At 40.5% G+C, this 11,470-nt stretch overlaps 1 protein-coding gene across 1 annotated transcript; it reads left to right on the top strand.

Moving 5' to 3' along the window:
- Positions 1–5,858: 5,858 nt before the first annotated feature.
- On the top strand, positions 5,859–6,229 carry LOC128105883 (metallothionein-2). The gene has a single exon (XM_052731194.1). The coding sequence runs from the start codon at positions 5,920–5,922 to the stop codon at positions 6,103–6,105; it is 186 nt and encodes a 61-aa protein (XP_052587154.1). The 5' UTR covers positions 5,859–5,919; the 3' UTR covers positions 6,106–6,229.
- Positions 6,230–11,470: the final 5,241 nt, after the last annotated feature.

Genomic DNA, 11,470 nt, shown 5'->3' with positions numbered 1-11,470 from the left:
TAGTTAGGATCTCTATTGCTGTAGTGAAACACCATGACCAAAAAGCAGTTGGGAAGGAAAGTGTTTACTAGGCTTACACTTCCACTGATCAACAATGCTTGATGTCAGAACAGGAACTCAAACTGGGCAGGATCCTGGAGGCAGGAACTAATGCAGAGGCCATGGAATGGTGCTGCTTACTGGTTTGCTTCCGCTGGCTCTTCAGCCTGCATTCTTATGGAACCCAGGACCATCAGCCAAAAGATTGCACCACTCACAATGAGCTAGGCCCACCCCCATGGATTACTAATTGAGAAAATGCCTTATAGCTGGATCTCATGGAGGCATTTCCTCAATGAGGATCATTCCTCTTTGCTGACTGTGGCTTGTGTTAAGTTGACACACAAAACCAGCCAGTGCATCTGCTATCCTTAGTGATCAAAAGAAGGGTTTTGGGCATCTATTCTCCTGTAGTTGTTAATGGACACAAGCTGCTACCAACAGTTGGAAAAATAATTCCCTTTAAGCCGGGCGGTGGTGGCGCATGCCTTTAATCCCAGCACTCGGGAGGCAGAGCCAGGTGGATCTCTGTGAGTTCGAGGCCAGCCTGGGCTACCAAGTGAGTTCCAGGAGAGGCGCAAAGCTACACAGAGAAACCCTGTCTCGAAAAACCAAAAAAAAAAAAAAAATAATAATAATAATTCCCTTTGTGTGGTGGCAGCAGAGAAGCAGAGCTTCCCGCCCAGCCCTCCTTGGCAGAGCTGTGCCCTGGAGAGAGTCTGGAATGAGAAGGTATAAACACTGGAGCTAGAAGGACCACAGCATACTGACCCTTGCTTTGGAAATTGGCCCCCAGCATGAGACATGTTTCAGCCCCGGGAAAATGCTGGCCAATCCTAGAAACTGGTATGGTATTTCCCTAAGAGCAATGGACTCCTGGTCTGGTAATGGAGTTTCTAGAATCCCTCAGCAGTATGTGGTACCTACTGTGGGTTGAATTGGAGTAGATTCCAAGTCACAGAGACAGTGGAACTAGAAGCAGAAGGATAGTAAAGAAGTCCAGTGTAGTAAAGATGTCCAGAGCTAAGAGATCTACAACATCCCCTACCCAAGTCATAGCTGGGGAAGCTACATGGATCCAAGAATGTTTGAGGCAGAACTTGCTAGTGTAAGGACTCTGATGGACAGACTAAGCAAAACACTGAGGACAGTCTCTACTCTAACCAGAAGCCTTGATTTTATTTTGTTTCATTGTTCATTTGTGCTTATATCTTTTTAATCTGTTTATTTAATTTGTTATTCTATTTTAAAATGTTATATCTGAAAGGACCAAACAAATGCCATAGCAGGCTGCTCAGTCTTCTTTGAGATATCAGGCCTCAATTTCTGATTCCTGAGTTTTGAGCAAGCAGTTACTGGGAGGGCCATGAACAAAAGACATAGTCCTTGCAGTAGCTCTCTTTCTGCACATACTCTGACTACTCAAGGTTCAGCCAATTGTTTACTGTCTGGGACCCCTCACCAACTTAGAGCTATGTGCATGGGTCAGTGTGACAGCCTGGGCCATTGAGGTAGCCCCTGCAACAAGTGCATGATAGGCCAGCCAGTCTCCATGGCAGCTCAAGGACAAAACCTGGGACTTGTCCAGGCCTGCCCAAAAATGGATAACTGTAATCCACAACTAACCCTGTTAGACCCCAAAATCTTGGGTCTCAAGTGGGCGCCCCAAGAACCCAGACTCCGGTCCAGTTGATGCAATAGCAAGAGGTGTTTATTGATGCAGCTGTACAGTCGGGCAAACTCTGCTCCAAAGAGCAAGAGTCACACCTATTGCAATCACATGGGCACTTTTAAAGGAAAAACCCACAAAAGCCATAAGATTACAATTCCCATACAATTTCGTTTCACAAGATCATGGTCTGAGCACAGAGTGGGTACAGTCACATCCACATGTACATTCTTCCCAAAACGTCAAGGGGGCGTATCGGGGCGAGAACGGAGTTTACACAAAGGTCACAGTGGTCCTTCCTGGAACACTTGCAACTATCCCAGTCACAGTTGAGCATATCTCTTAACAGAAATCTTTTTACATTGTTACATTGTTGCAGGGGTGGTTGAATAATGGCTGAGTCAGCTTGCCCTTGGAACTAGTTTTCTTTTTAGTTCCTTATTCTCCTGGGGCTTGGGGGGTGTAAGCCTGAAGGGTTAGGGTCTTTCAACCCTAGACAATTAAAAGTTACTAACATGGTTGCCATTCACATAAACCAAGCCTGAGTCTGTTCCTGTATAGTCTGTAGACCCCAAGCCCTTCTTGCTTTAAAAACCCTGCCCCATTGCTACTTGAGGTCTCTCCTGCTCTGCTGCTGCGTCAGATGGACAGAGTCCCAAGTTAACTGGTAACAATACAGAGACTCTTTGCTTTTGCATTGGATTTGGTCTCTTGGTGGTCTTTGGGGCACTCTGGGTACAACAATATATACATATACAGATATAAAAGATGATACATTTCTTTGAAATTTTTTGTAACTTAATTACCTTCTGCCCCTTCAGTATGTATCTGTTGTATCTTATATCTTAGGAAATGTTTGTCTTTCCTTCTCTCAATATTTGATGTAGAACATTTCTCTCTGCTTTTCATGTGTGATGTAGAACATTTTCTTCCTGCTTTTCATTTATGAAACCCATTGCTTTTTACCCATTCTTACTCTATTTACTCTAATTCATTAGCCCATTCACTATTGTCTTCACTACTTAAATACATTACATTTTCCCTTTAAGGGTCCTGCACTGCTCTCTTAATTCCCTGTAGTCAAGAGCGTAGTGAACACAGTGTTGTTTTCTGCAATGAACACTGGAACAACCATCAAACTATCACAGTTGGTGCTGAAGTCAACTTTTGCCCTTAATATAACCTAAGGGAAGACAAGCTAGCAGAGATTCATGTAAATTTTTTAAAGTGGAAATAGAAAAGCCACAAACTAGGGAAAACCTTCACTTAGTATAAGAGACAAAGAAATCAGAATGACATTAGATCTGTAAGCAACTCCCAAATCCAAGGAAGCATGAAATGAATGTATTTCATGCCTTGAAAGTAAATAATGACAGCACAAAGTGCTACAGTCATCAATATTTCTATTAAAATTGGTGGAAAATAGGAATGTTTAAAGACAAACATAAGTTCCAGTAATTCACAGCAACTGAGCTAGAACAGCTGAAAATTCCTAAAAGAATACTATTACAGAGGAATAAGAGAAGAGGAAGAGGAGGAAGATCAGAAACAGTTTCACACAAGAGAACACAGGAAGGAATACATTTCATGGAAGCAGCAGATGAGCAAAAGATAAGTGATAATGAATTAATCATTCTCCAACCCTGAAAACCATTGAACACCCAACATTATGGGGAGGAAAAAAGGTCTGTCAATTAACTCATGAACCAAACCAGCAAACATAATCATGTATAATAGCAAAACTCTTTTTAACTGTGACTTTAAATGCAAAGGTCCTTGATATGCAAGTTAAAAGACACAGACTAAATGACTGGATAAGTGGCTCAGTGGTTAAGAATACCTGTTACTCTTTCAGCGTTTGTTCAGTCCACAGCATTGATGTCAGGCAACTCACAATCACTTGCACCACCAGCTCGAGGAGAGCCAAAGCCTGTTATAGCTTCTTCAGGCACATGTGAGTGCACGCGCGCGCGCGCGCGCGCACACACACACACACACACACACACACACACACACACACACACACAAAATAACAAAAATTAATCTTTAAAACCAGTATCTGTTTTACAAGCTCCAAGTTGCCTGGTTTCTTTCTTCCAAGTGTATAAAAACTAGCATCAGTGTGGGTGAGTTTTTGTGAGAATCTTTAGGCAGCAGAGATAATTTAAGATGCATCCAGGTAAAGGACTATGAACCTTGAAGTCTGCAGCCCTCTCTGGACTCCACTGGCTGGAGCCCATTGAGCTGAGTGGAAACAGAGGCACTGAAGGGATGCATTCCCTCCTCCCTGCAAACCCTGGATTCTAAGTGCACTGCTGACCCACATCCACAGCACAGCAGCCTCCTGTGGAGAGACTATTGCCAGGTAAACAGCAGGGTCCTGCAAGCCTTCCCACCCTGTTCCCCTGACTCACCTGGAGCAGAAATCCTTCTGCTTTGGGAAGAAAGCTGCTTAGGGTGAAGTTAAGAGCACTTGGCTTCTTCAGTCCTGAATCTAGATGCTCTGATTTATTTCTTCTGCACCTGGACTTTACCTCTCCGATTTCCTGGGTGGTCCAGAGCGTTAGCAAATACTTTCTGCTGAGGAAGCTAAGTAAGAGGTGCTTCAGCAAAGACATTTATATAGAAGAAAAAATGAAAGTAAAAGCACTAAATACAACTAAATTATCAATAACTTGTAGAATTCAGGGAGAGTGTTTGTGTTTACTAACAGATAGAATGCACAAGGTATCTCAGAATTTTCCAGTTGAACGTATACTAAGAAGATGCCGGTAGTTGAAGGTGGGGTGGGGCTAGATTTGAAGCAATACCATATATCCCATGTTTAGGAGCCAGTTTGAGAAGTGTAGAAATGAGAATATCTCATCTGATATTATTTTGGGTTCAGTTGCTCCCAACACTTAAATTCACAGTGGATTTAATTACTGATGTTTACTCGTCTAAGACTGGAAGTCCTCTAAGACTTTGCCCAAGTTTATACAATTTTGAATTCTGTAAACCTAAGCCATTTCCTCGAACTTGATATTGGAGAACTAAAATTTAATAATGAAGATAGCTCCCATATGCACATTTGTGAGATGCAAAAGCTTTTTAGCATAGATAATACCATAATGTTCTCACAAATAATACTCTTTCCACATTAACTTTAGTTATTTATTAAAATAACACACACACACACACACACACACACACACACACACACACACACACACACACAGTATTAAGATGAAGACAGCACACCCAACTGTCTGAAGATGCCTATCCCAGGCTCAACACCAATCTTAACCAAAGGAAAGCAAAGGAAAGACAAGAGTCTTCAAAACGTTTGAAGACCAAGAAAGATTCCACCATAGTATTCTGTGCCTTTATATTATTTCTAATCCTCCCCCACAATTTGTCTCCTCTTGTTACAATGTTACTAGTAGAGTTTTGACTTTAATTTTTAAAAGATTTTGTTTTAATCCTACTTCTTACAGTTATCTGTGTACAAATATTTTCATTACTGAGTCATCATACTTTTCATCTCTTGCTCTTCTCCCCTTTATAACATTTTTATTATTTTCCTTTAAAAAATTTTTAATTTCCATCTAAATTTTTTCTTTCTATTTCTCCACCGTCATAGTGTTCATTCCCAATCCTACATTTACTCTAAATAATAATATACCTGAAGGATTCTAAGTAGCATATCACGAAAACACTTTTGCACACCATGTTTATTGATGTACTGGTCACAGCAGACAAGTTACAGAAGCAGCCAAGATGTTCTCCAATGGGTGAATGGTAAAGGTGATGATACATACACAGAGCAGGGGTTTAGGGAAATTAATGGAACTGTAGCTCATTGTGTTACATGAAATAAGACAATATCTCCTTTCCCCTCACACATTTAGTATTATATACATGCATATGATACACATGTCATAGAAGTAGGATGGGGAAAGGAGGTAGGTTAGATAGTGGGAGGAGGAAAGAGAATAAAGCTGTGGAAGAGGGAACAAGGTCTGAAAACAAAAGGGACAAGAGACAGACAAATATCACATGTTCATTTGAAATCTAGGTTTATACATGCTCATACAGACAGGGAGGGGTGGGGAGAGAGAGAGAGCACAGAAGTAGAAGGGAACTATTTAAGATAAGAAAGGGGATCACACCTCCTCCTAGCACTTCAATTCCGGCTCGTCGTCGGTCTTCAGCCGCCTCCTCCACTCGCCATGGACCCTAACTGCTCCTGTGCCACAGATGGCTCCTGCTCCTGCTCCGGGTCTTGCAAATGCAAAGAGTGCAAATGCACCTCATGCAAGAAAAGCTGCTGCTCCTGTTGCCCCGTGGGCTGTGCGAAGTGCTCCCAGGGATGCATCTGCAAAGAGGCTTCGGACAAGTGCAGCTGCTGTGCCTGAAGTGGGACCCCCTCAGCCGCGTGTAAATAGAGCAATGTGTAGAAACCTCATTTTTTTTACAACCCTGGCCTATTCTCCACACCTATGAAAGCATGTAACTGATAATAAAAAGCGTTGACTTAAAAAAAAAAAAAAAAAAAAAAAGATAAGAAAGGGGACCAGCGGGAAGAAAGAGGTTGGGCAAGGGATAAATGTGGAGAAAAAATGCTGTCATAGTTTTTGTCACCTCCACACACACTTACACATACAGGAGAAGAGGGAATCTCAGCTGCGGAATTGACTACAGCAGATTGGTTTGTGAAATATGTCTTGATTCATGATTGATATAGGAGGGGCCAGCCCACTGTGAGCAGTGTCATCCCTAGGCAGGTGTCCTGGGATGTGTAAGAAAGGTCTGAGAGAACAGGGAGAGCAAGCCAGTAAGGAGCATCCATCCCACCATGGTCTTGCTCCAGTTCCTGCCTTGAGTTCATGCTGTGACTTCCCTCAAAAACAGGACCATATCTTATAAGATGAAATAAATCCTTTCCTTCCCCAAGTTGCTTTTCTTCAAGTTTTATCACAGCAATAGAAAAGCAGATTAGAACACACACAATGATATACACTTATGAAAATTTGTATTTTTAAGCAACAACCTAAGAGAAATATTTTTGAAACCAACTTAAGCCATAGAGGACAATTTTTAAAAATGAAAATATCTCATTCTAAAACTTATACCATTTACAGTGCCACAAAAAATTCTTCTGTCACTCAGTAAACAATCACGTACAATGTAAACACATTTTTTTTTTCTTTTTGCTGTTTTACCTTCATTACAGTGGCTGCAAGTTAAACTACTAATGGCCCAGCCACTAACACCATAGCCTGGGGGTAATCTGTTCCCTTAGATAATGGCTCTGTTGCTGCCACTAATGGTAGTTCTAACTAAATCTCTATTGTTTTCATAAAACTCGATATTCAAAGGCTAGGGTAAAAACCTGCAAGATCGGAAAGTTAGAACAGCAACTGGTTAACGTTTTCTCTTTGCTGGCATTTCCAGAAGCCCCTCCCTTCCTCACCACCCCAACTAAAAAGACCATGATAAACTCCTCCCTGCTACTTCCTGTCAACCAGTTGCTGTTGGAATTCCTGGCCACTCCCCCAGCTACGTGACCACACATACACAGTTCAGTAGCCAAACAAGGGGACTTAATTCATATGTAATCTTTGCGCTGCATGATTGTGGAATTTGCGAGCAATGTGATCATGCAATCTATGCACATGCATGTTGCAGCTCCATAAGCCCGTAGGTGGAGCTTCAGGGGATCCATAAGAAGGGGGTCACAGACTCCTCCCCTTTTTTCTTCTCCTTTTCCTCTACACCCTCCCTCTCTGCACATGTCTACCACAGGCCAGGTCACACTCTCTCCTGTCCCTCTCTTCTCCTAATAAAGCTCTGATAGTGGGTTTTGTCATGCCTCATGGCCTTTCTCACAGGGCAGCAGTGCCGCTTAATGAATAACACAACACCACCAAATTAAAACCAACAGTTGCAAACCCTGCCTCTTCTTCAGGTTAATCTTATTAATTAATGCAACTACAACACAGCTTTACATAGTTAACAAAAGCAGCACAAACAAATGTAACACGTCTTTACATCATTAACAAAGGCAGCACAAAGGAATGTAACATACCTTCACATAGTTAAAGTAATATTCTGCAGTATAAACAAATGTAACACTGCCAGTGGCCATGTCAGAGGAGCAGTAGGTGGCAAAAGAAATTCAAGGTGTCAGCCCAACAGGAGGAAACTCCCTAATGGGTGAATCTCTGTTAGGCAAAGCCCCTGAGAACACAACCCCAGAATGTCTTTTGCTTCTGCTGTGCTTTTACATATTTGCGGCTGCTATCTTTCTCTGGTATCTGGCATGGTACGAATGAGTCTGGGGAGATCCTCACTGCCTGTAATGTAGTGTGTTTATATCATGGAAACATCCCAATCCATTGGGCATTTTAAAATGTGGATTTATTATGAAGATGATTTCTTCCTAAACTGTACTGTCTAATTGATAGTAACTATGTTAGTTTAAATGGAGATTTGATGATTAAAATATAAACAAGAAAGTGTCACACTGTTTCACATGAGTTTTTATTGAGGAGCCATATGGACTGTGGCTTAGATTAATGATTAAGAGAAATAACTGAATCCCAGTTAACCCAACTAGATGAAACTCTTTTAACCTTAATGTTGGGAAATCTGTTTACAGGTTTTGCATGCATCACAGCTGAAACAAAGCTTTGAAAATAACTTAAAGTTAGACTAACATGTTTTTGTCAAACAGCTTTGAGGTAAAAAACCCAAGAAGATCATCTAAAGTTTAGAAAGGCACATAGGTGAATGTGGAACTCTTTAAGGCCAGAGAACAAGAACAAAGAAGTCCAATGTTTACTAGCTGATGCACTTTTCTTGCTAGGATTGGTTGATGACCAGAGGTGATGATTAATTCTTTGTATCCATTCCTGCCCTCAATTTCCTGATATAAGAAACTATTGGTGAGTGGGTATGCAGCCCAAAGACTTAAAATAAAGCTGACTGATTCTTTTCCATATACACAAGTTTAGGTTTGTGATTCCTCATAAGATTATCTTTCAAGATACCTAATAAAGTAATTAGCCCATTCTTTGGAACTGTAAAACTGCGAAACTGCAGCCTGCCAGTAAAAGACCTGACTGAGAAAAAATATCTTGATTGCCTACACAGCTAATCTATAACAAGTTGCTAGGGTATGCGTGTATGTGTATTCCTGAGATAATTTGTTTTCCACCTGTGATAAATAAAATGTTTAAACATGTAAGGGATATCTAAAACATTCTGTTTTTTACAGCTTGTTTTGTATTCATTGTAATCATTCACCTGAAAAATTGAATATAACCACATTGTAATTTTTATATTGCCTAAAAGATTTTGCTGGGGTATATAAACTCTAAGGGAAAGAATAGAGATAGAGTTAGAGAGTGTTAACTGAGTTAGAAGAGAAACATCAAGAATGAGTGAATTAGAAGAAAAACATCAAGATTTAAAGAGTTAAAAGAACCTGGAAAGGAAACATCAAGAACAAATATAGAGTTAGAAGGAAAACATCAGGAATGAGAGAAGGAAACAACCAGTAAAATAAAGAATAAAAAATGCAAAAGAAGAATAAAGAAAAAGTCTTAAGGAAACTTTCGAATAAAGAAAAAGTCTTAAGGAAACTTCAAGAGAGTATTAGTGTCTTTTTCCCTTAATCCCTCAGATAGAAAAGTCTTAATACATGCAGAAGCCATGTATTCCTTTTAAGCCCTGCACTGCTGGAGGCTGGTCTCCCATGCAGCAATATAACAAATCTTTGCCTAGTTAAAACAATATTCCACAACATTTTTATGTCACATTTTTACATGTACCAATAAAGCTCATACTACTGTTTCATAATGTGAGTCACTCATTATCCTTTTATCCATGGAAGAACATAATTTGGAGTGAGGGTGAGTGAGGACTTTGTAGTACCCTAAAATTACAATAGCAAGCAACTGCTCGAGATCCAGGATTGGAAATACATTTGAATAAATCCAGTGCTTCTCTACTCTATACAGTGAAAGAAAGAGAGAAAATTATATTATATGAGTGAGAGAAATGAGAAAACAGGGCATATGTTGGGAGTGGGAAGAGATAATATAACTGGAAGTGAAAGTGGTTCTGAGGTTCTTAGAAACAGACCTAAATACTGGAAATCAGCTGTTATTTTCTTAGACCAGTAAAATCTGTTTGCATTAGATAACCCAAAATTACTTATGTGCTTGAATACTTGAGAATCTTGTAGAATTTAAGGGCGTATAAGAATGAATTTTTTTATTTTTTTTAAGTTTAAAAGTCTTCTTTGTAGCATGTTTCTTAAGACACGAGTGGGTTTGTGTCCTTTCTCTACATGACTAAGTATAAATAAAATTTCACAACTACTAGGGAAAACCATTGACAGCTTCACATTCACAGTGTTTGAGTGTCCTAGAATAATTACAGTTGAGGCACACTGTGGTAAGCAAGGCATTGGCCTTGAAGTAGTCCAAGAATGGCTGGTTCCTGATGGAAAGGCCAAGGATTCAGTTCAAGAGGCTGGATGTCTCAGCAGTCCCCATGGTCTTGACCTGAGTCAAAAATAACTTGTATGGCCACTTGTACTACACTTGGCACCATATTTTGCATGTGGAGCTTGTTATGATGAGCTCTTTTTAGGAGACAACTGCCACTCTCAGAGGTAACGATGACCTTGCATTCAGTTCAGCTTGAACAGAGACAGAAGCAGCCCTGTTTTCAGGGTCAGCACAGAAAGCTTTCTAGAATGTTGTCTGCAGACTCCACCGCTCTGTACTATAAACTTCTACACAGGCAGAACTCGATGCTGTCTGTCACTTAGAAGCTTCACCTGCACATCTGTCCTGTCTTTAATCACATGTTCTGTCTCTCTCTCATCTTATTTTCATATGTGCTATTTTTATTTTGAAAATGTTAAGATATATTAATTACATTAGTACAAATGACTGAGATTCACTGTGTATGAGATCATATCATCTACCCTTGTGTTCTCATGACTCCCAACTTCTCTCACAATGCCTACTAATCAGTTTTCTAGTTTCACATCAACTATATACAGTGCAGAGGTTCCCAAGGGTAAACTCATAGTGTTCTGTCTAAAGGAAGGCACAGAGAAGTCGGCCATGTAAGAGCCTATTATCATCAACTTCTTTGTGTTTTAGTTAATGTCTTTTAAAAATATATTTTTCTACAATATCATACATTTATATAATATGTTCTTATCAAACTCACCTCTCCACCCCTTCTTGTCTTCCTCTCACCCCATCCCCTACTTCTGCCCCCCCAAGCACACACTCAGTTTCATGTCTTTTTTTTTGTTTCTGGTTCTGCTGTGTGACCCACTGGGTTTAAACAGGGTCACCTGAGTGGACAAGAGGAGGGAGGTGCCCACTGGAGCAGGAGTAATTCAGCTGTGGCTACATGACTGAAGACAATGATTTTTCTCTCCAGCAGCTCTCAAGTGACAATAGGTTCCCTGGGCAGGGCTGGACCCATGAGCCTCTCCTCTACCTGTAACTGAATGTCTATGAGATCAATCTCATGTAAACCCTATTTTGGAAACCATAAGTGCTTTGAGTTTATGAGTGTCATGGCCAGGACATACCTATAGGACAGTTTTTCATTCTAAGTGTGTGGCTATGACATTCTTTGAGGCCCCTTTGTGGGAAAACAAGGTAGCCTCCAGCCTGAGGCAGCATGCCACATGCCAACTGGGAATGTTGCTGATAAAAATTATCTCCATGTTTGGATAAATCTACA

This window comes from Peromyscus californicus, unplaced genomic scaffold, assembly GCF_007827085.1.
Source record: "Peromyscus californicus insignis strain IS unplaced genomic scaffold, ASM782708v3 Scaffold_9__1_contigs__length_137607984, whole genome shotgun sequence".
Lineage (NCBI taxonomy): Eukaryota > Metazoa > Chordata > Mammalia > Rodentia > Cricetidae > Peromyscus > Peromyscus californicus.
Note: the sequence above shows the minus strand (reverse complement) of the source record. Positions and strands in the feature narration are given on the sequence as shown.